Genomic DNA, 27,450 nt, shown 5'->3' on the forward strand with positions numbered 1-27,450 from the left:
TGTACCCTAGAGTAAAACACTTGTTTAGTGGCCACCTCTTAAAGACCACCTTTGTAATAATAGTGAAGTTCCAACCATCTCTTCTATTTCATGAACTTGCTAAATTTCACTTGCGTGGACTATTTTAGTATGACACATTCTAAGCAATGCAGGTATACAGCCAGATGACTTGAATGAAGTATGGACTTAATATGGGAGATGACATTGGTCCCTTTCTATGAGTCAAGAAATACGTACATGTTTGGAGCTTATCAAATATTACCATGTAAAGAGGTGGTCTTTATAAAAAGGTCTTTTAGAGGTGGCTACTAACCGAAGTACATTTCGTACGTTTTGCATTTCCATTGTTTCCAATTGCTCATTGTCATCCAGGCCAGTAATTTGTGGGAGAGGTCTTGTTACTGGACCAATTTCTAGATTTATTTTGGTGCCTAATCAGTGAGGATCCCAAACTCATTGGGCCCTGAGTGTGTTCAGATAACCAAATAGTTCAGATATACTCTAATAGAACACACACATTAGACAAAATACTCTAACAGAACAGTCACCTCCACAGTTTGGATAATCAATGGCTGGAAAATTGCGGGACCACTGTAGAAATATAATTAGCAAGGTACACAATCTGTCAGTCCTGGCATGCGCTGGAAATATTTCAGTACATGAATTGTTACTGACCACTAACATTGTGTTCATGATGGCTTTGGAATGACTATAGTTCTTGGAGGATGTATGTTGCCTATCCTATTGGTTCAGTAGTTACCAATGATCATGGCAGTATAGCCTTCCAGGTATGCTTATAAAATGATCATTTAGTTGTTCACCAGTCGGAGAGCTATTTCATACATGTGGAGTTGACCATCACATTATGCAAAGGATGGTAGAGTACTGCAAGGTGTGTATATAGTATCTGGCGTATCAATAATACATACAATTACAGATGGAGAAAAATCACTGTACAAAAATCTTCAGTGGGAACATGAGGTGTGATGAGTAAGGGACAATATTCTGTGATCACAAGTTTCACGGTGTAATGAACATGGCAACAATGATGGAAAAATTAATTTTTGGATTCTTTGTGAGAATAATAAATTCTTAGGAAACAATATAAAATCATCAGTTGTACATTTTCTATCTATTTGGGATCCATCTCACTTGATTGGTGGAATAGTCATGTCTAGATCACTCTCTACATTGATTGCTATAACAACACTTTAGTTGTTATTTATTTATTGTTAACAAGCTCAATTCTAGACACCTGGAATCAATCTTCTGTGACATGTGTGATCTTATGATATTCATTTCTATTGAGTCCCTTTAGGTAAAATCACTACTAAAATGCTAGAAATTCTGTTAAAATAGCACTCAACATGCAATAATCTATTTGCAGTTAAGTTTGTAGAGAAAAAGTAGGGTATCTAGGCAGTAAATCTGCAACTATTTCCGGGAGGAATTTATGCTAAAATTCTTTGTTGCCATGCCCAAAGTAAGCAAGCTACCTTGATATCATCAAGTCAATTGCCATATGTCAATATTAACTATTTCAGTGGTTTTGGACATTATGATGAGTGTCAATATTTTTAACTAACAAACAACACTATTTGTATGCAGGACAGTACAGACTTTGATACACAATTACTTTTGCGTATACAGTTATTATCAGATGTTCTAGGACTAGCTCCAGCTTTTCATGATCCCATCCACACCGACCAACTCCACCGACCAACTCAATGTGACTGTGATTGTGACTGAATCTCTGCTTGTAGTACTCTTTCTATGGGTGTTAACATTCCTACAATGAATTTGGCATCTTTTCTATTCTCAGGAATGAACTATTGGAATAAGAGACATGAATACACACATAATATAAGTACAACATCAAGAGTTAATAATATTATGGGAGGGGTCTTGACAACACCGTATAGTACAACCAGTGTTGATGGTTATATACACCAACAAAGACAACTCTAAGTCCTCAAATATGAGACTGTTGTGAGCAAAACCCACCATGTTCATAGGTTTCTCATTATGTATTTCTTTTTATTGTTTCTCTGTTATGCATGTAGAGGTCAGCAAAAAGTTGCCTTGCATACTTTTTGAGAGAAATGTGATTTTTAAAAAATTGGTGAATTCATGCTACGCAGGAAGCAAGTCTCCATCTTATTTGCCTACTCATGAAGAGTTTAAATCATTTCTATAGCCCAATGTCATATACAATGTAAACAAGATCGTCATCATTTTTCTCATGTAAAATTCCTTCATCTGTGATGCGCAAGTGACTACAAAGCTAAAACCATACCACTTGTCAACTCTTGGTGAACATTGTAAACTAAATTCCAGTTCTGTATACCGGAAGTTATGGCTGCAAATTTAAGTGCCTGCAGTTACTATTCACCACAATAGGCTGAAACTTTGGTAACCATACTTTGGACACTGTAGATAATGCTGAGGAAACTCAGGAACTAAATGGGTTTTTGCTGAGATAGTCACATCTACATATCAATAAAATGAGGTAGGGATCTATATATACACTAAGAACATGAAACATGATGGTAAAACAAGATAGTTAAGTGGGAAAATCCCTACTTAGGCTTGAACAAATTGTAACCTTAAGATAAAAGTAAGGATAGTGTATGTACATCTTTTGTTCAATGTTTTGTTTTTAATGCATGGATCCCCACTTATACAATAGGTTTCACATCATGCAGTCAACTCACTTTTGCTCCTGCAGCAATGACTGCAAAAGTCTGCTTGATACAGTCCCATAACATCGTATCATAAACCTTGGGTAATCTAGATAGACACTCCCAATGTAGGTTATTGGCCTGCATAAGAAAATCTTGTGTGATGTATGTATTGCATAAAATTTATGTGGCATGTGTGTAGTGCATGCACACACTAGCCTGATTGTCGCTTTCACAAAGAGAAGCTAATGTGTTCTTGACAACAATGGCAGTTAAGTATGCTTGATCATGAGATAGCTGATAGTGTATGGCAATGCAGTCCTCAGTTATCTGTACCCTTGTTTATCCAAAATTGGAAATGACTGTTATATTAGAGTAAACAGCTGTGTGTTATATTAGAGTATTTCATAATAATTACGATGTTAGATTGCTTTTGAGTGAATTAGTAGTTGGAATGTCAAATAACGAGAGCTACTTATATGTAGCTATGAGACAATTGTTGGACAGTTAATATCCGAGTGGAACAAGTTGATTTAATTGTTACAATAGTTGCCTTATCGAATACTTATAGACCATTGGGGTTCGGATAACCAAGGGTCGACTGCAGAGCAATATGTCACCCTCAATATGACTCGAAAAGAATTCAAGGGAATACCACAATTGCAATATAGTAGTCAATGGGTATTCAAACATGGCAAGCCCACATGAATTGAAATGAACTACACAATGCACTTTAGTGATGCTAATAATATTTCATGTGAGCCAAATGAAGTTTGATGAGGTTTGATAGATATTCGAATTCTACTGTATTTACACTTTACAATGGAGTAAATTTCATGAAGAGAAACAAAGCATTTTAATTATGAAAAATACAGAAACGACAATGTGTGGCAGTCATCAATTTGCCCCAAATTTATCAAACAATTGTCTGTGGATGTATCCCTATAAAAAAGTAGTGTAGAAGAATCCATTATATTTTAGTAGCACTAACGATCTTCTCATGACCATTTCATGTGGGCTTGTCCTATCCAAACACACACACACACACAACACACACACACACATTATTCCTAACCAAATAGACTGTGGATAGTATTCCTGCCAGTGGACTCTCTTCTTTATACACTTCAGGAACTCCTCCTTGAAAAGACTGCACACTCCTGAGGTATTTACCACTATCTTTGAGCACCTTAACATAGTTTACGTGCTAATAGTAAGACAGATGGCCCAGAATTTACTCACCTTTTTCAATTTAACAAAATCTGCTGTTATGTCTAGCATTTCATTGTTGACGATAACACTATTGGCTGTTTTCAATTGATTACATATTTCTGTGTACTACAATTATGTAGAAATGTACGTATAATATCACCACAAGGAAAAAGACACTCACTCTCTCAGAAATACTTTTAAGCATTCCAAGACTCTCATCCATACCATGAGTGACACTGCGAATAGTATTGGATCCTGTTTTCAAGAAGCCCATTATCTGCAGAAATATAAGCAAGGATGACATATGAATATCACTGACACAATACAGACCTGATCGTGTGTTGCAGAGTTTGCTTCTTTCCCAACTAACACATTCATCATTGTCACACTACCAGACCAAATATCTGACTTATGACTTATCACTGTCTCTCCACTACCAGTCCTGTAGAATGACTATACACAAAAAAATACACAAAATGTGTAATACACTGTAAACAAAAAAACTGTGGGACTGTGGTACATGAAGTCCATACCTCAGGGGATTTCATTTCCATTGTGCCAGCTGGATCATGCATAGCCATTTTATCCCACACTTCACCGGAGGATGAGGCTAGTGCATCTTTTCCCTCCATACACACCAGGTCTAAGTCACTCAGTATAAACACTACTCGATCTTGTTCACGGCATGGACACAATATGACACTCTGACATGAACATTTTTGATGTACCAAAATATTGGAAGCTAAATGAAGAGGGTACAGTAAAGCAAGGAAATTAAAATCAGAGTAAAAACTAACGCTTCACATCTCTGTGTACAACTTTCTGAGTCTGCAAATAATTCAACCCATCAAACACTTGGTGAAACAGCAAAAGATAATTCCGGTAAATATAATTCTGTTGATCATGATATTGTTTCATGTAGTCTAAAACACATTTGCAACTTTTCTCCTTAACAAACTGCTTGTCAAGGCTCTCTGTACGATACAATACATACGTATACTATACACGAAAAACTTCAGAGCATGTTGACTCACTTTGATTCACAAATGGCATCACAAACAAATAAGATTGTTTGCCATCACTACCACGAGGTCCTGAAGAATGACAACATTAGATTTCCATGGTAACATACACCCTATGTATGTAGTAGTAGGTTAATAAGTGGATACAATAAAAGGACCATAGTGGGTACCAAAATAACAATGTACTAGTGACATTGCATGCTTTAACTAGATACGCACCAGGCTCCCTCTAATTGTTTGTGTGTGTATGTAGTGTGGTGTGTGTTTGTGTTGCACACATGCATGCATATTTGTATGCATATATGACTGTAAATTTTAACAGTACTGAAATTTTAAACCCACACTAGCCATAGTGTTACTATATCAGTGCATTTGGTGTCCAGGGGACACTTCAGTTTTTAATTCTGGACTTGTACATACAAAATGGAAGACAAAAAGATACACGTACCCACTATATACTCGAACATTTCAATTATGTGCCTGTGTTTAAGTTGAGCTATCTTCTGAAAGAGTTTTGTACTCCCCATGACTAATGGATGCTAAGAAAAACTAAAATTAATTATTTAGCATTTAAAAACATTAATTGGTACCTTAATTTCCTCTTTAATGGCCAATTGTTGACCAGACCCAGGAGAGTATTTGTATACTTTACCAAACCCACCACTACCAATTTTCTTCATGTTTTTGTATTCAGTGTAGTCTTTACAGATAGTTCCAGTACTGTTCTCCTTGATTTTCTGCAATATATGGTGTATACATCATTTATATTATATATGTACATGTATAGTGTATTTTATTACAGGGCTATAGTTTGAATACTTACATGCTAGGGATGAACCAAGCATCAATTAAAGCTTTTGGAATGAATATGAGCAAGTGAACTATAGTAGAAGGAATTTTAAGGATCATAGAAATAAAAAGTAGGGAGGTCATAACTGACTATAGTAAACTTGGATACTACTGTACATCAGACATAAAAACAGGTTTCAGTGCACCCTGATAGTCAATTACAGGTGAGCAACATTTTGCTTTGTGTGTATATGATCTGACTATTACAAGGTGTTACATGCACAGAACAGTGGAAGAAGCACCTCAGCAATCAATCCACTCATTGGAGCTGGCATGGTATAAAAATTACAGACGATTCTCGTTTTGTCCATGATAACCAGTTTAAGAAACCACAGATGCATTAATGCCAATGAAATGGAACACAAATGAGGACAGAGGTAAGTCCTCGATGCATACATTGCAGCTGTTGTGGTAGGTAAAAAGACATGTCTTGGACCCAATCAACATCAAACAATAAAGAAATGAAGCCTGCTGTATAATAGTGTCATCTATTTTGGTTTGTCTGAAAGTAAAGTACAGCGTAAGTCAGGCAGTCATTATATAGCTTATTAGAAATATCTCAAGTCACTCAGAAGACACCTTCGAGTTCAATTATACGTGAGGCTGGCTTTTTGATGGCAGGAAAATTACGTACTGTACTACTGTACTGTACTGTATGGTATATTCTTTCTACATCACTATGTGTTTCAAAGATTATTACTACAACTTGAACGTTAAGTACGGAATTAATATTTAATTTTTGAAGTGACTATTTGTAATGCTAAAATGTTTACAGATGTACTGCCTATCATACTGCAGTTTGATCGATTAGTCTTACATAAATAAAAGGCAGAGAACAAAATTATTTGAATTAAATATCCCCTAAACATTATTCAGCCTTCATACTTAGCTGCCCTACAATGCAACATAGGAAAAAACTTACTGACAGTATTACAAGCCCTTCATTGTCTCCGCACAAATCTTTGAAAATTTGCATGCATGAAATATTATCCACACAGTATTTCCTACATTGAAAACACACACATGTACATGACTTTACACAAAATAATTCTAGTTAGCTAACCACAATCGAACACAATGGAACGGACAAAGCTTCCTCTTAAGGTGATCACAGATGTACTCAGTATAATCATCACTGGTTTGATGGTCCTCATTATTATCAGCAGCAGCTGCAGCATCACTAATAGTTAGTCTTTTATCTAAAAACTCTTCAAACCCTCTAGCAAATTCCTTGTCAAAGTTGGCTTGACATTCCTGGAAATTTTCAAACAACACAGCTTTTAAGATTAGGGGCTAAAAGCACCCAAACATCCATATGATTTATTACATGCAGCGTGTGAGTTGCTGGTTACAGATGGTGAACAATATTCCTATTGACTAAAACAGATACAGTTGAATATGTAAGTGCTGTATAGTACAGTACGGCAGTACTGTGTATAGTTAGTAGGGGTCTTCAAGGCTTGGGTTTTCCTGCCCATCCAAAAATAGCCTCATTTTTCCTTCAAGACAGCTTGGCAGCATTGGTTAGACATAATCAAACCAAGAGCGACCCCACGCTTACAACAAATTTCTATGGGACTCTTTCAGCAATTTTATTTTCTAATAACTGACTAACTGATGCCTTATAGGTCAAGCCAAGCCCAACTCAAGCAGAACTCAACTGCAACAGGCTTGATTTCTTCACTGTTCACCGCTGCTTATGCCCTTTTCGTCTATTTCAGCAGCTACGATTGATGTTCGGATAAGCAAGGATCCACTGTACAAAATAGTCTTCTGTACTTAATTGATGGGTATAAAATTTGTTTGAATTAATTAGTAATAGTGGGGCACCTGACAGTACTTTAAGTAGGGATCCCCCCAAAAGTGATGAGCGCCACCTAAAATGCCGCCTTTCAAAACCACCATAGAGACATCTTACGTGATGAAAATTACCTTTATGGAATAACATTAGTCCATCTAACACCAAATACAGAATTAAAAACAAGAAAACACAGGCAGCTGGATATAGAATCTTAAACAAATCACCAAAACTCAAATTTTCGTCTGCCCGCACGTCTGCCTGACCACAGTCGCAAGGCTGGAGGCCAAATGAAGCAGCACATGGCCACAATTTTATACCACAATAACAAACTCAGTAGTGGCATGTGCCTTTTGACGATCTGAGTCTTATCTTTCCTTTCATCTTTAATCAGGCTGGTCATCTTCTCCTTGATGCAAAGAAACCATATCAAGGCATTAATTTTCCGTATCAACACCTTCCTTAAGCAGCATATTGAGACACCACAATTATTTAAAGTGCGTACACCTGTAACTTCAGGATAGGTTCAACACAATGCCCATTAACAATCTTGGCTGATCAATAACGATTGAGTGTGGGGACCATACCTCTCAATAATCTATTTACTCGATCACGATGACCACACACCCTGTTATTATTGGTCTAGCTGCATTTATAATGCTAGTGCAATGAAAATATGAAATAGTGACATGCCCCCTGGTAGGTGAAGACCGACTGGAGATACTCTAATACAGCAGTCACCCTAATAGAACAGTCACACTTATATAGCTGTATGCTATAACAAACTATATAATATATTTTTAAAAATGTTAATTTAAAAATGAAGTAGTGATCTAAGTGATAAAAAGTAGTGAAACAAGAGATAAACGATGGTATTAGAGCATAGCTTGGTGGGAAAATCCCTACTTTGGGAATGAACAAAATGATTGTTATAACATACCAACAAGAGTTAATAATAAGAGAGGAGAGTGTCTAACGCTGTATAGGCCTGTAATAGATGATTGCACAGAAGTTAAACGGCTTCCTTTCCGTGTAACGTATAGGCTTCTAGTATTTGTTCGTTTCCTTACCGCAATTAGTTTAGCCACACCGTGATGAATCCTCGAGAATATTCGAAGACTGAACTAAAGACTGAGCTGTATGTACAGGGAACAGTGCTCCTTCAATTGAAGAATGTTCAAAGGTAGGGTAACATGGCGATGCAGTGAAAATTCGAAGCAATACTCCGCCTTTGGTTCATTGTTTATTGGTTTCTCAGACGCTCTCCCCCAGAGTTATCTTCGAGGACACTTCTTTACGCAACAGAGCGATGCTCTTCGTGGTGAACTTGAACATCGAGTTGAACGCATGCCCTTTGTCTGGGATAGCCTTTGTGGTTAAATGCAAAAATATACTAGCCAGTCTGTACGTTACGCGGAAAAGAAGCCGTTTAACTTCTGCGCAATCATCTATTACAGGACTATACGGCGTTAGACACTCTCCTCTCTTATTATTAACTCTTGATACCAATGTAGGAATTTTCCTATGCTGTTATACCATCAATCATCTCTTGTTTCACTACTTTTTATCGTTTGGATTTCTACTTCATTTTTAAATCAATAAACTACTGGAAATATATTGGAAATACATACCTATAGTAAATATCAACTTTGTTTTTCACTGAATACAAATGAACTCTTGCTTAAATGGCTCAAAAATAACCAAGGAAGCATGATGACTAGTCTACCATCGCCATATTATCAAAATACTGTTTCAATGCTCAAGAGAGAATTTATGTACCGTATACATACAAATTTTCGAGGATAGACAATTTTGTGGTTTTATTTTAGAGGAACGCTGTTTTTCAATGATGTTACCTATTAGAAAGCATAGAGCTAACCCTGATATAATTGGTAATTTTCAAGAAAATTTTGTGGACAGCCAAGGAACTGTGTCCCTCGAAAATTTGTACGTATATGGTATACTAACCATGTAGCATACAGTAAGGATAGTACACATACTGTACTAGCATACATATTACTGTTTGTAGAGCCCACGATAGGAAGAAAACAAACAATTTAATTGTACTTTCTGATTACCTCCAAATTGTCATAATATTTGTTAAGTGAAGTTTCAATTCCATGTAACACACAGTATACAGTATGCTGTCGCTTCCTGGTAGCTACAAATGCAGCTTTTGCTCCAAGTTGTGGTACATCTACCTGTGGACAATTCAGGCAATCATTTAAAATCCTGATCCATTTACATACATTCATACTTCTTACCTGTATAGCATTCGGGTTTTTATTTGTATCTGAAATGTCTTGATCACAGCCTATTCCTGCAGTGATTAAATACATAAGTATCATGGACATAGAAAACAGTTCAAGTACATATTACAAAATTTCAATGACAGAAATATTTGTCTTGAATATCTGATGCAAAATATTTCATTTTTAAACAAAATTGATCACAGCAAAATTTTTTTGACAAGAATATTCGAAGAAAAACAGGCAAAAAAGAGGTATAGCTAACACAATGAATTTAGAACACTAGCAGCTGTATCTAAGGCTTGATTTACAACATGACATACACATTACCTTGCTACATGAGCCCAAAGTTGCAATACAAAGCTCCCTGAATGTTCACTATAAGACTCATGCCCTGAAAAAATTTCCTTGTGGGAGCTACCTATCAAATAGTAAACCACACTCAGAATTAGTCTCGCTCTTTGTGGCCTGGAGGAAAGTCTAACTTAAATTAAAATTGTTTACCTATTTGGCCATTGCTTGTCATTTATTTCATTGATACAGCCAACATCAAAAAATCGAATTTCTGATTTTATGGTATACAGGGTGTACGAGTTCACATACAAATCTACTACTGCTTACCAGTTGAAGCACTGCTAATTCTCCCCCTTGACTGTTGTGATGATTGTTGTGAAGTTAACATTGTTACCACAGACTCTTTTACTCCAGAAGTTGAGGCATTAGAAGGTCCTGAACATGCAATTGCAACTTGTGATGGTTGATTTAATTGTTGCTGCTGGTTTTCTTGTTGTGATTGTAGATTTGTTTGGCGTTGTTGCTGCAGTTGACTTTGCTGTTCCTCCTCTTCTGGTGTTTGGTGTTGTTGAGTTAGCTGCTGTTGTGCTGGGTCTTGTTGTTGTATTTCCTGTTGTCGTGGTCGCTGTTGCTGTGCTTGTAGGTGCTGCATTTGTTGCTGGTCTTGATACGTTTGGTGTTGGTGCTGTTGGTGCCTTTGTTGTTTTTCTTCCTGTTGTTGCCATTGACCTTGTTCCTGATTTTGTGATGGTAACTGTGGTTGTCTTTCATTGTGTTGCAGCTGTTGTTGAGGGGCAAGCTCCATTTGTTCTTTCAAAACAATACTAACAGGATTATTCACTGATGACTCAAACGATGTTTGCTGTGATTGTGTGCTATTAAATAACTGGTCCCGAAGCATTTCATAAGTCCCAATTACCAATAAAGGTGACTGTACATTTCCACCACCATCACCAACCCTAATGGAATAAACACATAATAGTGTAAACATAAACACATAATGTACAAATTGTACATAACCACACAGTGTCACATTTATGAATTTCCTTAGGGTAGCAATAACAACCACTAAGTATTTTCTACGGCGGGAATTACAATTGGCATCTTGTTAACTACGTATGTAACTATTACTCATTTGGTGAGTAGGTGCCTGATAGCCACGGAGCATTCGAGTCAAGACAGATTTGGTATGGTTTTAATTTAGTAGTTAATTTCACATTACTCGCCAACAGGAGCCTGTATTCCGCGGAATATGGAATAGCGTAATTATGGAATAAGCGAAAATCACATTCTAAATATTTTGTTAGTGTTTATAGCCTCTGTAACATTGTAATATACATTCCTCACCTCGTAGAGAACACAATCATGATGGCACCGATCCTCGGGGCGATATTTAAATAGAATATGTACAAAGATATTCACTCTAGAACAATCTAACTAAGCTAAACTACCATCAAATACACTTCACCACACAATTGCTAGAAAACTAGAAGTTCTTTGAGCTATACTTACTCATACCAGCTGTCACACACGAGTAACTGCCCGAATTTATTAGAGTTATATACGAAGCGTTAGAGCCAAGGTTGGAGCTCTGATGTTGGGAGCTGAAAGCAGTATTATTCTCCGAATTTATTTGAAACACTTTAGGAAATGGTAACAGAGTTATAAGTAAGAAAGGTCAGATTATTCATGCATGCAGGGTAGCTACCTAGGGAGTGGATTGTTTTGTCCTAAACTATTCGGCCAGTTAGCTAGCTAGCTGCTCGTGTGTGACAGCTGGTATGAGCATGTATAGCACAAAGAACTTCCAGTTTTTTAGCGATTATGTAGTGAAGTGTATTTAACGGTAGTTTAGCTTAGTTAGAGTGAATATCTTTGTACATATCCTACTGATTTAAAGATTGCCCCGAGGACCGGTGCCATCGTGATTGTGTTCTCTACGAGGTGAGGCATGTATATTAAAATGTTATAGAGGCTATAAACAACAAAATATTTAGAATGTGATTTTCGCTTATTCCGTAATTCCACTATTCCGTGGAGTACAGGCTCCCCTCGCCAACTGAACCATTTAGATGAGTATAAACACTATCAAAATGAAATGTGCATGGATATGATGCATGCATATGTGCATTAATATTAATTCTGGTCACATCTGCACTCCTAGACTATTTACCAACAGAGCCCAAAAATACCCAATGAAGCCAGCATTACTGTACACAGGACATTACAAAGTACCACAGGGAGTAGTTTCTGGAATCTGTTCACATTGTAACCAAGCAAAGGACTACATGGACCTATAGTCTCATTTCCAGTCCCTATATCCTCAGGGGTGGCGCTTATGGATTAGAGATTATAAGTGCCCCCTTGGAAAAGGTCTGGTCGTCTGTCCAATGTGCACATACCATTTTTGTTACAACTTTTGTCACGTGTTACCTGTCTTCTAAGAGGTACAAAGAAGCCCTTTGTGGCATGAGGTACTGAAATCGTACTTTTACTTCCAGAAGGCTTCCCTGGCTGTTAGAACACGCAACAGAAGTTGTCGATTTTTCAGAATAAAAATAGTATGGGTAGACAATCAGACCCTTTCCAAGGTGGGCAGTAATCAATATACTTAAGCTACCAAGGAATCTAATTAAATTTATGGCTTCAGTGGAGTACTTTTTTAAACTGCAAAATCATGTTTTCCAATGGCTCCAATGTATTGTAGCCTTTTCTTTCTACGCATGTTACTTGGGCATAATTCACAGTATTGGTTACTGCTATGAAACTTTATAAACTTCAAGGAGTACTCTTTACGCCAGTCCATGTTGGTGGTTCATACCACGAAGCATCACATTAATATGCAGTAGTATAAATTATCGCTCACACATGACATCATTTGTGCTCGTAATCTAGAAAGCAGGGAAGACAAAAGTAAGGAAGATTACCAGAAACAACAGTACAAAGAAAACACCAATTTCAATCTCTAAACTGTAAGACTTTATGGTTAGATAAAGGCAAACACCACTATCAACACTATCTCATGTGAAAACTAGGTTTACTCTGTTGGCAAAGCAATACATCACTTGTTAATGGCTTCAAGGCCAGAAATCATTCAAACTCTTCACCACTAAGTACCTACCTCACAAAAGAGCTCTCTCTTGCCTGTTTTAACTGCTAAAGACAACTCCACACAAATGATGTCATAATTAACAGGTCACCAGTATTGCTGCATATTAGCTTCATTAGCGCTATTCAACAAGAATCAATTATATTAATAGAGTGGTTCCAGAAGCTTCTGAAAACCCGTATCACTAATTTCCACACCAAAGTATACAGGATTAACAGCTAATCAAAAGTGATGTCAAAATACATTGGAGCCTATGGAAAACAGGCTTTCGTGGTTAACTTTAAGTACTCCAGTAAAGCCATACAAGAAGCCAAAAGTGCACTGCATACTTAAGCCAGAAATTTTAAACTAGAGTACGTACAATGTAGTACCGCTGCAATAAAAAGTACTGAAACAAGCTGGATCGGAGTAGTACCAAGAGTTCATAATATAAAGAGGCAGGGAGAGTATCCAACACTGTATTACCTGGTCAAAACACACTGTGTACAAAGATTGTGCAATGACTATCAGCACCAAAACTTATTAAATCACTACTGAAAGGGTGTTAATTCTATTAAAGCAAAGCACTAAGAATGCTTCCCTTTGATAAATCAACACCTATCAACGCTCTTCAGTAGGTGAAGCCAGGTGACGAATTTGTATGGAATTATACTGAAGTATACTGAAATATTCAGGATATGATGCAATCTTTGAACGCAGTGTGTTTTGACCAAGTAATACAGTGTTGGACACTCTCCCTCCCTCTTTATATTATGAACTCTTGGTAGTACGTAATGTCCAGACACTGTAAAACAATAAGAAGTGAATATCCCTACTGTACTATGGAGGTTCTACAATCAAAATGCACAGTAGGGATAAATCACTTCTTAGTATCTGGACATTACGCACTACTCTGATCCAGCTTGTTTCAGTACTTTTTATTGCAGCAGTCCTACATTGTCCCTACTCTAGTTTAAAATTCTTATACTTGTTGTGAACTTTTTTTTGTCAATTCATGACCACTATTCAAAAACTGTCACATAATTCTAGTTTTAATCAGTGAAATTCATAATATGATGAGTGAGATCATGATCTGCATCATGAAATTATAAAGGCTGTCCACGTACATTCCTGCACCTACTACTGATATACACCAATGGCACCAAGGTCTGGCATAGCTGCCAGACTACTTCAATAGTTTTGTGTATACCAAGTCCATTTCCCGGTGGCAGGAGACATCTCGTCTACAATGGAGGATGCCTGCCCAGGCAAGCGTTGTGGGAAGGTGGCTAGACGAAAACATTTTGAGTCGATCTGGAGGCACTTTTGGGCTAGATTTTACCCAACCAATACTGTAAAGTCGTCATGAGGGGAAATTGAGTAAGGCTTTTGGGTGATATTTTATTGCAGGCCACGCCCACACCTTTGTTCTCACTACCATAGATACTGTATGATAAGCGCCACCCCCGAGGAAATAGGGTCCAGGAACAAGACTAACATGGACCAGCCCAGTTGTTGTTACAGTGTCACTCCAAATTACATTGCAGTTTTAATATTACAAGCTGTACAGTATATGATAGAGTACTAGTATAGCACCAGCATCAGTGAATGAAAATTCAAAACTTGCATATAAGGCCACTCCAAATAAATTCTCTGTTTCCCGTCCTGGACTCAGGCATATTTGCATGCGGCTGGGTGGGCGGTCCATTTCCATTATAATATAGGGGATTCCATGAATTTACTAGAAGCCGCATACTAACCCGCATACGCTAAAAATTTCCCCAGTTGAGGAGACTGGGCGTCCAAAAATTAGAGGTGCGTGATTATCTAGGTATATCCAATTATCGACATATTGAAGACTGTGGAGATAAGGATGACAGGTTTATTTATCTAAATAATAGTAAACTTCCGTAAACTACTCGTAAATCAAAGAATATCTGATGGTGTACACACTTCTTGGGGGCTCCAACTCTCCTACTACTTGGAAACATTGTTAAAACTAACATTTTTCAGTTTTTTGTACTCTTCAAATTGCAATTTGCTCACTTTACTGGTTAAAATATTGACAGTTAAATACAACAAATAATTGTTTCAATTATCGAGATATGTTAGATAATCGAGATAAGTTTAAAAGAAATATCAAGATACGTATGTCTAAATTTGTCATTGCACACTCTACCAAAAATTTCCACGAATATTTTAGAAACCATCTTTACAGAAGGTTTTAAGAATAATTGAAAGCTCTGGGGTGTTAGTAGTGAAATTAAAGACTACTTGTCGAAAAATCTTGAAGAAAAGTTGATAAGAAGGTAGCTACGCTAAAATAGCATTAATTTGTGAGAAACCTTGGTTCGAAATTCGTGATTTGTTCTGTAAGTCGTAGTTTCACAGCTACAATCTGGAAATTTGTTACACAGTATCCCTATGAACCTGTCAACAATATATGTTTCGCCCCATTAGCATTGCTCATTTCGAGATGTTAACACTATGCCCCATAATTTAACCGGGATTGGTCATGAAGCATAGGGAGTTGTTCATGGCATCTTGAAAATGAGCAATACTAATGGGACGAAACACACATATATTTTTGCCAGGTTCATAGGGGTACTATGTAACAAATTTCCAGATTATAGCTGTGAAACTACGACTTACGGAACAAATCACGACTTTCGAACCAAGGTTTCTCGCGAATTAAGGTTATTTTAGCGTACCGTCTTATCAACTTTCCTTTGTAGTTAGGTGGCTTAGCAAAAAAATGTGGACACAACTGACAAAAGCACCACTTTTTTTTCTGTGAGTTCCTTACCACATCAGATAAAATTTTTTGATAGGATCCACCTCAGGCATGCATGCTGGGAAGCCATCCAAGGCTCGGAAATATGCCTATTTGCAATTTTGGTGTTTTAAATAGTAATTTGAAACCTTAGAATAACCTAGAGTATTTCAAGTGACACTAAATTATAAAGGATGTCATTAAGTTATAAATTATGTCATTAAATTTAAATATTTATCAACACATGTCTATTTTTTGTGTTTTATTCACAATTACTCTATTAGAGCAGTCGGGCAGTATGAGCACATCTCCACTCTGCGTTTTACATTCACTTGAACCATAATCACTTAAAGCATGCAATAATCGACCAGACTACCACCACAAGTATTCCTAGGCTGTGTTGCGGTATGCTGTGTACAGTGCATATGTACTCTCCTCAAGCATGTACATACTTTGACAAATGGAATCTTTAGATTAGCTCGCTCTGAAGTGTACAATTTCCGGCATAGGGGCCCAGATCTAGGAGTGTTTACCCCCTCAGAAATTTAACCATGTACTTGCTTATAGGAGAAGCTAGTAGAGTACATTTCATCAATTGTTTGCTTATGATACAACAAACGTACCATAACAGAAAGGTGAAAATAGCAAGGAAAAGAACTAAGCTCTTCTGAAAACTAATCAGTGCTGCATGGTCAAAATTATAATTGCAGGACTGATTTATTGAATGTGGGAATTTGAAAGAATAATACTGCTAGAACAGTCATCTATAAAGTTCTGCTTCACGGTAATAAAATTACCATGACCACTGTGCTAGTTGAACTCCTCTTTGCATGTGATGTCAGCACAGCTATCTTACCCAATATTGTATGAATACAATTGTGCCATACATGTCATAGTTGAAATTCTACACTTCTGATTAACTGATCAATGAAATATTGCAATTCTGTGTTCTTTACATCCTAACCTAGCACGTCAAAGCTAACTATGTGTAATCTTTGGTTGCTAAGTTTCACGGTAATGGACTGGTGAATGTAAACATGCAATACTAAAAGTTATTTTTCACTGCTACAATTTGATCTTAAAATTGCAATACTGCATCAGATTGCATCATATGTCTGAAACATCGTTAAACTATAGCATTAATTTTGATATATACATACTTGCATGTCCAGTCAAGCTCTTGTAGCAAGGCAATTATATTTACATGTACATAGTTAGTCATTTGTACTCTACCATTGCATAATGAAAGCTGTTTGGAAATTCATGAAAAAAATCCATGGTGACTGCATCCCATGGTTATACTGTACTTAAACCACACTTTGCTCTCACAAACCCTGGTGAAATCCTGTACATTATATCCACTACTACAAATATGCATTTATAGTAATAATTCAGCTTGAGACTTGAGTAAAGGAATTTTATCTTACATCTGTACTGCTGGGTTAATGGTATGAAGGACCCTATTGTTGTGGTCATGCATGTGATTTCAGCATAAACACAAAATCATGCATGTAGCACTAACACATATTTTCATACTAAATAACAAGAGTTGGTGTAGTATAAGCTGGTAAATTATCAAGCTATAGCTACTTCGCAAACAAGCATAAAATGAATTCTGTATAAGATGTGACATCTGAATGACTACAGTATTTATTTAATTAAGGCTTTATAGCACAAGTGCTGAAGGTCTGTAGGACACCTGGTCCTACAGCCTGTTTTTAAAGTTGTTACATAAGTGTGTTTGAAAAGGTGAAGAAGGGAGAAAAAATCCATGACTGGACCTGGGCAGCCTCGAACCTGCAGCCATCCGATTAACGCTTGAACAGGCTGTAGGACCAGGTGTCCTACAGACCTTCAGCACTTGTGCTGTAAAGCCTTAATAAATAAATAAAATAAAACGTATTATGTAAGAGATATTCATCAAACTAATTACAGTAGACCCTCTGTTATCCGAACCCCTTTGTTCTCAGGCAATGATAAAAGTGTTCGGATAAGTGAATAGTTCGGATAATTGAAGCCCATACATTTATATACAGAGCTCCATTGAAATACTCTAATAGAACGCACACCTATACTCAAAATATTCTAATAGAACAATCATTTTCAATTACGGATAATCGAGGTTCCGGATAAACGGGGGCCGGATAACCGAGGGTCTACTGTACTGCAAATATTACAGTGTATATTCATTTCCATAGTGAGCAACTATAGGGAAATTTCTCTATACAGTTTGTGGATCATACAGGCTGTATACGCTGTAAATTATAGGTCACCGGATTTGCGAAAAGGTACCTTTTCCACACATTTTAAATACTAGCAAACAAAATGATGTAACACTTGACTCCTTATACTGATTAACTTGCTCTTAGTACCAGAATGTAGCCAGATACTGCATGGAAAATTTCAGGCTATTATATGCCATGATCAAAAAGTTATGAATCTTCAAAATTCAAAAATGGGTCAAATTTTATATGTGGAAAAGGTACCTTTTTGCAGACCCAGTAACAGTCAGTATGAATGAAAAAAATTACTTGTTAGCATTGAATATAGCTTGTGAGAGTAATACTACTGTTTATCAGCTCTTGGTTTAATCTTCAACCCTGCATAATGTTTTCTTGTATGAAATAGAGCAAAACTAGCACTTATATGGCTTGCCGATTTAGAAAATTCTTTAGTTACATAACTATAAATGCTTTTATGGAAAGGCCCTCTTTAGAATAAGATGGATCCTAAGTTAAGGTTGTACCACATATATGGAGAAAGTTTGGTGCTTTTGTCACTTGTGTCCACATTAGTTTTAAATTTGGCTTTAAGCAACCTATCTATTGAGATTTTTCAACAAGTAGCATTTAATTTCACTACTAACCACCCCAGGGCTTTCAATTATTCTTAATACCTTCACGGAAATATTTGGACGCCCAGTCTCCTCAACCGGGAAAATTTTTAGCGTATGTGGGTTAGTATGCGGCTTCTAGTAAATTCGTGGAATCCCCTATTGGCAACTTTTCAAGCCATTATTTGCCTGGCACAATCATAAAAAGCCACATAAAAGCATGCTTAAGCTTGTTCTTTCCTAATTTGTAAAATAGCACAAACGTGAAGTCTGTGCCGATGTGATAGCACTGCTGACACTGTTTCAAGATAGCTTTTACTGAGTCTATCAGTATGGCGGAAAATAATGGAAGAATACGGAATAATTAGAGCTGACTGTAACCATAGATAATATATGTCACATGGATTGGAAACACCCGTATTATTTACATAGCGACGTCATGGGCAATCCTCATTTCGCTGCGCATAAACTTTATGGCCTCGACAGGTGGAAGATTTCGCTGTTCTTGTAACTAGCAAATTAGTGTTTGTTGTTTACAGCTGGGTTAGTTGCCACCTACACTAATTGGAGGCTGGACTGCTGGAGAGTAGTAAACAACAGCAGTAAACAACAGCGTAAGAAAATTCAGGTTCAAAGGTGAAATATGGCGTTTCAAAACGGTTGTGCAAATTTCCTGAAGAAACAGAAAGTGTAGCATTGTTTCTTTACTGCTGTTTACACCACTTGTAGTAGGTAGAGTGTAGTAGGCTAGTTAGATATTCACTGCTTTGCTTTAAATTTCCACTGCTTTGCTTTAAATTTCCACTGCTTCAATAAAATGTCACAAAACAGGCACTACTTTGTGCTATTGTTTAGCTCAAGCTGAGCGGTACTGTAGCATAAACTTCATTTCAATGTATCACACATTTCTTTGGTTGTGTAAATGCGGTGACGAGAAGTTGGCTAATAGCACTGCTGCTGAATTATTAGCTGGTGCGTACCTGCCTCCAGTCACAAACTTCAAACATTTATAATTAATCAACATAACATTGTATAATTGTAGATAATTTTGTACTTAGGCAGGCTGATGGTGCAAGTTGCCATCAGACCTTTGGTGTCACTTTTCACCATAAAGCATTAAATAAATAAATAAATAAATATTTTCTCCCAGTGCCCACAGACACGCTGTGTTCTTGTTCGGTACACAACGCAACACAATAAACAATGTAAAAGGAATGTCCATGCCTTCAAACTGGCCTTCAAACAAGCGAGAGAAAGCCAAATAGTCACTCAACAAATTTCCCAATTTATTGGCGCACCGTAACTAGGATAGGAAAATAATTTAACGGGCGTTTCCAATCCATTAGGAACGCATACATTATCTATGCTGTAACCCTCGCTGTAACCAGATGCGGGCGGTGGACGGGAAATAGAGAATTTATTTGGAGTGGCAAAAAAGTTACAATAATAATTATCTATCATACAACTGAACATTTAGATTACTCACGGTGCTATTATTTCCCCTCGAAAATAGCCACTCTCCACGTGATTGATTTGAATTGCTTTTGTGTTGCCATGAAGGGATTGTAAAAAGCTGTCCTGTACTTCACGCGAGTGGAAGAAAACTCCATACACTCCACCTGTTTCTTGTATAGGTTCCATGGCGAGTTCCTCGGAACCTCGCTCGGAACTACCAATAAACTCTCCGCCAAGTATATTTCCGCCTAGTCTTGATTTCTATGATTTCCGTGAGTTTCTCTTCTCGGGTCCAGACGGGCTCGAGCTATTAGCGCGGGCCCGGTTAGCAATGACGCCAATGTTGTATGTCTTCCACCCAATCATCTTCGCAATGTTTGGCTACATAATTATACTGAGACACTGATATTCCAGCGATTTTATACATCCACCTGAAACCAACTGAAAATGAAACTTCATCATTCAATATAGCTAACTTTTTTTTTACTTTTGTTCGGCTTACTGACACACATCAGGATGATCCTTGTACATGATAGCTACTACAGAACTGTGTGCATTGGAAACCCAAACCTTTACGGAAACTTTTATTTAGTGATCGTGGATAGAGACGTCTTATTTTATACAACATACTGTAAGTACATGGAGGTCTAGACTCAGGAGTACCATGGACAGTACAGGCAGGAGCCCTGGCAAGACTTACACTATTAAATTACAACACAAGAATAATAATAATTATAGCATGCAGAAAAGTTCAGTTTAGGCAAAGCAATAGATTCCAGTCTGGGGAGGCTCTATAGAATTAAAAACCCTGCATGAGCAGGAGACAGCAATGCAAGCAGCCTGCTCAAGCAGGGATCTTATAGTGTTCTTTGTCACTTCACAAGCATTGGCCACTTGGGAAATTGTATGATTTTGTGTCTGGCATAAAATGGCCTAAACAACCAATCTCGATGGGAATAAGATTAACAGATAAGCCCGCCAGAAAGCTAAAGGTCATATTGCATACTGATCCGGCTTCCTTCTGAGCTCTAGCAGCCAAAAGATATTGCTGGGTATTGGTCAGGGGCAGATCTAGGATTTCAGAAGGGGGGGTGCTAACAATTGTTGGTTGGCTAAGAAAAGTGAAACTGGTTACATCTAGCTATAGTGTGCAAAGCACACTCAGCTCTATCTAGGGGGGTCTGGGGGCATGCCCCCATGCACAGAAATTTTTTTGCAAATTTAGCCTATTCTGTATTAAAATTTGGCAATATTTTGACTGAAAAATGATGCCACTTTGTTTAAGTGATTCACAATGCTTTCACAATGCTTGTAATTAAAGCATTATGATTCACCTAGGTGTAACAACGTTGAAACAACACCATTATTCCAGAACAGTTGTAACAGCTACTAGCTGCATGTCATAGTCATATACGGCCACAGCCAGTAACTAAAAATATATTCTTTACAAGAACAGGAAGGAGAAGGATGCAGCTACGCATATATGATCAATACTTGCCATTAATTTTGTGTTTGCAATACCTTAATTTAGTGGTACATTAAATTTAGCAATTTTAGAGTTAGGTTTTTTGCTAATTGATTGCATCAATTCACGAATTAATAAAATTTATATGCTGAATTCATCAATATGCAAGATAGCTAAATTTATAGTGTATTGCTTGGCTTAAGGTATAGCTAGTGTGCTTTACAGTCTCATGGCTCAAACTATAACGCCCAAACAGTAACAATGAAGGGAGGGCTTGAGAGGGCAAGTATACACCCACCATGCAGTGTGTAGAGTACACACATGTAGAAGTTTCCAGCTAGAGGTGATGCTCCTTTGGGAAATTTTTGGAATATAGCTATCACAAGATTGAATCTGGAAGCTATTTTTAACCAAATACTCTATTGTACTGAAAGATTGTGGAGGTACAAGATGGATGAGTTCAGTTGTAAGCAATTTTAGAAAAACAGAACTATATACTTTTAAATGCTATTGGATTATAAGGCAATACATAATAGTGGATTGTCAAAGTCATACACAGGATTGGATCTTAAGGTCATTGTAGAGATTTAAAATGCACACAAAAATAACTTCAACTTCGTAGTGTATATAACCATATCCGATTAAGCGACTTGTAATAAAAATTTTTTTATTGGCAAGATACACGCGTCTACACTGGAAGCAGGTTTTCAAGGCTCTGTTATGGAGCGTCAGATAACTTTTAAACCTTTCCCAGGTTCTAGCAGGAATGGCCAGCATGGCATCTACTTTCACGTAAAATGTAACAGCTTAATACGGCCTTCTTCATGGTACAAAGTAGGGGGTTTAACATTACACATAGAACCATTGGCAATGAAAATATTGGCTCACCCCAACAATCCAGGCGCGAACTTTTTAACGATTCCAGATTATACCAGGCTAGATCTATCCTTTCTTGAATACTTCAGCTAGCTATACCGTTCGTGACGAACGTTTTACACGGTACAAATAATTTTATAAAAATCACCATCTCAATCCAATAGTCGCATACCCTGGCTGAGCACTGATTATTAGTGACGCGCGCGCTATATTGCGTGGGCGAGTTGCAATGGAGAAGTATTCCGTTCTTGAATGTTTAATTCATCAACTTTTCAATGGTCAATAGTCCTTGTACATCATGCTAATAACTTTTTTGATCACGTGATACATCTTTGTATTTTGTACATGTAATCAAATAAATATTTTAAAAAATGGTCATTATAAAAATTTCAAGTTATTTGTTTGCAGTTCTCCAACACATAAACCTGTGGAAAAAACAGTCACATTTAAATTGGTGAATTTAAAAAAATCTTTATCACGCACACACTACACATACACACACACACACACACTACACACACACACACACACACACACACACACACACACTACACACACTACACACACACACACACACACACACACACACACACACACACACACACACACACACACACACACACACACACTACACACACACTACACTACACACACACACACACACACACACACTACACACTACACACACTACACACACACACACACACACACACACACACACACACACACACACACACACACACTTCACTACATATTCACATAAAAATAAAACACTACAAGGTATGGTAATGGTTGTTTACACTGGTTAATTTTGTGGTGTGCCACATATAACAACAAGGGAAATGTGTACTGATCTGTGATCAAGAATTTAATTTAGATTGTAATATCATAATTAGACACACTATCTTTGTCAACTAGAGATGAACTGGCTATTGGTAAAAAGTGAGGGGTAGCCAATGCCTTGGGACTCTTGTATGCTATGTGAGAAATCCAATCAGAAATACACAAATATATTTGAAACCAAATCCTAAATCCAAAATCATGTAAAAATAATGGAGAAAGGGAGTTTAACAAAGTAGACAATGATCGATCATGAATAACTAGAACAAGATGTAGATCAACAACTGTACAGGTAGTTACTAGTTAGCAATATCACTAAATGCTTTTAAAAATACATAAAGATTGGGAGTCTCGTACACGCCAGTTGGGTGCTTTGCGTGGGCGTTGGCAACCCCTCTGGTACACCATTTCTGTGTTTTGCGTGGGCGTTGGCTACCCTCGGGAAAAATAAAATAATGAAAGACTATACAGAAGCTGATCTGTACAGAAGATGAGCCCTGCACAGCTACGTGGGCTTCTTTTTACAAATGTAGCAATTAAAGTAACATAATTAACACTAGTCTCTTAAAATTGCTATAATATTATTAGCAAAAATAAAATTGAATCCCACAATCACAGCTTACTTGGTTCCCTATATAAGAGAATGGTATAGCTACTACAGATTTTGCCAATTAGGTGGGTCTACATGCTAAAGTAGAACATATTAGTTATACCACGGGCACTCGTGCTTTGCCTGTATATACGCACTCAGGCCTGCGGCCTTCGTGCTTGTGCTTGTGTGTATATCAGGCAAAGCACTCGTGCCCATGGTATAACTATTACATGTATACTGACCATGCCATGCCAGTGTCTTGCACAACCATGTACCAGCAGATTATAATTAGTTATATATTTTTCTTACAAAACTTGCAATATAGCTATAGCAAGTTTTGTATTTAAAACAAACCCTACAAATGGTAATACTATTGAAGCTTTTCACAGCATAATGTAGTCCTTATACAGCATTGATAACTTATATTGCTAAGGGTGGTAAGAATATACATCCAGTGACTCCTTATTATAAAGAAATTAAAACTATGCTTATTACTGGGATTTTTAGTTACCAAGCAATAATGTGATTGAAGTATGCATGTCCTGAAAGGTTGTTTTGGTTTGAAGATCAAAATACTGAACAAATAATGTATATTATAGCAAAATTACTACATGTATTGACCATGCCATGCCAAGTGTCTTGCACAACCATACTGGAAGATTAGCTATTATGTTTTCTTACCATACCGGCTATATATTTTTTTCTTACAAAACTTGCAATAGCTATAGCTGTAATTTTGTTATATTGTACATTATTTGTTCAGTATTTTGATCTTCAAACCAAACAACCTTCTGAACATGCATACTTCAATCACATTGTTGCTTGGTAACTAAGAATCCCAGTAATAAGCATAGTTTCAGTTTCTTTATAAGGAGTCACTGGATGTATATTCTTACAACCGTTAGCAATAAGTTATTGTTGCCAAATAAGGACTGTATTATGCTGTGAAAAACTTCAATAGTATTACCATTTGTAAATTGAGTTTGTTTTAAATATAAAACTACAGTATGCTTGTCATTCAGACAGCTGTCACAGTATCTCTATTACTTGGATGCATCTGCAACACTCAACTATTTGTCACATGACGGCTTATAGCTTATACTATAATAGGTGTTCTGTTTCTTGCATGCATTCTTATATACACATATACCTCATGAGAAACATTGAGGGTGAATTACCTTGTGTAGCAGCCTAACCTGTACAGGATATTGTTTGGTCAAACAGTAAACTTACACTGTATAATTCAATAAACAGGCTGTATGATCATACATATAATGTACCTTATTGAAATGTATTTTCTGTTAATTTAATAATTAAGTGCATAAGTTCTAATAATTTTCAAACAGGATGCACACTCCACACCCATGAAGTAATGCATGTTTGTTATCTGTGCATGCTTCAATCTGTCACTAATAATGATATTATAGCTACACATATAACGGCCCTTTCTGACTTTCCGTTCCTTTGAGAGATCTGCACAGACAATCTAAATACCAATGTTAAGCAAATCATGCATGCAAAATATACTGTGCTTTCAAGTTAAGTATATTTTGCATGCATGATTTGCTGAAGCTGTATACCATCTGAAATAGTAACTGACCTTGACTAGAAATATGCAATTTGTGGCATATGTAAGAAGTTTTGAACTAATATAACTCTACTGAAAACCTATAAGAGTGGAATAGTGAAATTGAAACAGCTTTCAAGTAGACTACACATGGTGGGCTGAATCTTGCCTTAGCTACATGCTCCTATAAAATATCATGTGCATGAGAATGTGTAATGTAACTAGTTTAGCTACATGCATAAATATATGAAGGTTGAGGCAGTAAATGTAAGCTCCACAAGTGGTTTATTCTTAAATTAATCCATTTAACGACCATGCGTGTGTTTGTGTATAGTGTTAGCTTATAATAATTCTGTTAATGGAAGTGTAACTTCTTAGACTCACGCAACAGGTTGGGCATGTGAGACTAGTACATTAAGTTACATGCATGGTTTCCTTTACAATCAGCTCGGTGGGAAGTGTGCACTTGACTCAAGGAGGAATTCGAAGTGAGTGTATCATGTCATTGAAAGGAAATGTGTGGTATAGCTAGCTAGTACGTATATATACAAGATGCACGAGCTGAACCCTGAACTAAAAGGAAAGCGGACTTTTTTTTCTCAAGACAAATAACATCAAGTATATTTCAGCCAACCAGATTATTAGTGGTGACAGTAAAGGTGTCAAGAGCAGACATGTGGAGCTTGGCTCCATTGCAAGTTCACCCATGCATTCTCCATAGAAAATTTATGGGTGAATATTTTGATTGGTTATAAAATTAATTCTGTGTCAGCCACTGATTTGAATAAAAAATAGTTTTAGCGGGTCAAACAATACTACAAATGGGCCAAATTTCAAGATTTGATGTGCTTTAGTTGTTGAGGGTTCAGCTCAGCGTGTATACCTATACTGTCACACATGGCAGCATGCATACATGTGATTATTGTCTTTATCATGTGTTTGCATTATAACGGATTGTAAACTAGTCTGTGTACAGTACATAAATAAATTTCAATTTGTTATAGCCTATAACTAGCCTAATATATTATACCAAGGTACGTACTGCATGCATGATTTTGTTTATTGTTTAGTTGTGATGATCATCCACAGGCTATGCCAATTGCCACCACCTCTAGGACAGTTGGAGTTACCAGCGAATGCTAGCTATCATACATAGGCTTCCTGTATTCACAGGCTTACAGACTTCTGACTGATATGTATAGCTTGCATGTATTACACAGGGAGTCAATGTTTACTGCCATATAATTAATCTACAGAACTCAATCACGAGTAATGTTGTACATGTGTGTGCATAGTCAAGTGTACAGTTATAGTTATGTCCTGTATAAAAGTATCCACATGTCTGTTGTCGTATACTTAAATGTTTAGGGAGGTGACTCCAAATCTTTACTGTGTCTGAGTAAAAGAATGCAGATAGCTAACAATCCATATAAATGCACATTGGTTGGATATTAATGTAGTCGGGTGGTTGGAATTAGTGGTATTTATAATTAAGATTAGGTCAGCATGGACAATTTTATAAAGGCTCTGAGTTCCATTTTTCATCTGTCCTCAAGGGAGGTTTTCCAGCATGGAAGTATGTATTTAACACTTGCATATCTGTTGTAGTTATTTGTAACAAACCTTGCAGCACACCTTTTACCATTCCAATCTTACCACAGAGAACAGGCAAGCATATAACTCTAGAGTAGAGCAAACAAGAGATTTATAACAGTCACATTACTTGTGCTGTTCTGACATGGCCTATAAGATTCTGTTGAAAAAAGCCTAGCTCTAACTGTATTTGCTTCATATGTTATTTCTATATGGCACGCTGTTCCAGTTTACAGTATCTATTAGCTACGTAGTTATAACTC

General features: G+C 36.9%; 1 protein-coding gene and 1 long non-coding RNA gene across 6 annotated transcripts; one reads left to right on the plus strand and one right to left on the minus strand.

Annotated features, from left to right (window-relative positions):
* Positions 1-1,547: 1,547 nt before the first annotated feature.
* LOC136249029 (uncharacterized) lies at positions 1,548-22,755 on the minus strand. Of its 5 annotated transcripts, none has more exons than XM_066040926.1 (17): positions 22,608-22,755; positions 10,433-11,064; positions 9,827-9,882; positions 9,641-9,763; positions 6,828-7,018; positions 6,687-6,768; positions 5,506-5,652; positions 5,364-5,454; positions 4,928-4,987; positions 4,691-4,867; positions 4,427-4,635; positions 4,224-4,346; positions 4,075-4,170; positions 3,924-4,019; positions 3,757-3,870; positions 2,715-2,822; positions 1,548-1,829 (listed from the first exon to the last, which is right to left on the minus strand). In XM_066040926.1, exons 2-17 carry the CDS (start codon positions 11,004-11,006, stop codon positions 1,725-1,727), a joined length of 2,352 nt encoding a protein of 783 aa, XP_065896998.1. In that variant the 5' UTR covers positions 11,007-11,064; positions 22,608-22,755; the 3' UTR covers positions 1,548-1,724. The 5 variants fall into 5 exon arrangements, with proteins under 5 accessions (XP_065896998.1, XP_065896994.1, XP_065896995.1 ...); XM_066040922.1 differs by lacking the exon at positions 22,608-22,755 and adding an exon at positions 20,286-20,570; XM_066040923.1 differs by lacking the exon at positions 22,608-22,755 and adding an exon at positions 11,453-11,658.
* Positions 11,148-26,954, plus strand: LOC136249030 (uncharacterized). The gene is made up of 3 exons (XR_010697995.1): positions 11,148-11,292; positions 25,973-26,082; positions 26,665-26,954. It is a non-coding gene; the product is annotated as an uncharacterized lncRNA (long non-coding RNA).
* The last annotated feature ends 496 nt before the right edge of the window (positions 26,955-27,450 follow it).

Source organism: Dysidea avara, chromosome 3 (genome assembly GCF_963678975.1).
Source record: "Dysidea avara chromosome 3, odDysAvar1.4, whole genome shotgun sequence".
NCBI lineage: Eukaryota > Metazoa > Porifera > Demospongiae > Dictyoceratida > Dysideidae > Dysidea > Dysidea avara.

Bases quoted from the DNA above. Each gene is read 5' to 3' on its own strand.
- LOC136249029 (XM_066040922.1), bottom strand. From the start codon at position 20,440: ATGGAACCTATACAAGAAACAGGTGGAGTGTATGGAGTTTTCTTCCAC. The intron at 11,065-20,285 runs GTGAGTAATCTA...TTATTCCATTAG, and splicing joins CGAGGGGAAATAATAGCACC to GGTTGGTGATGGTGGTGGAA. The intron at 4,171-4,223 runs GTCTGTATTGTG...ATATTTCTGCAG, and splicing joins ACTCTGCAACACACGATCAG to ATAATGGGCTTCTTGAAAAC.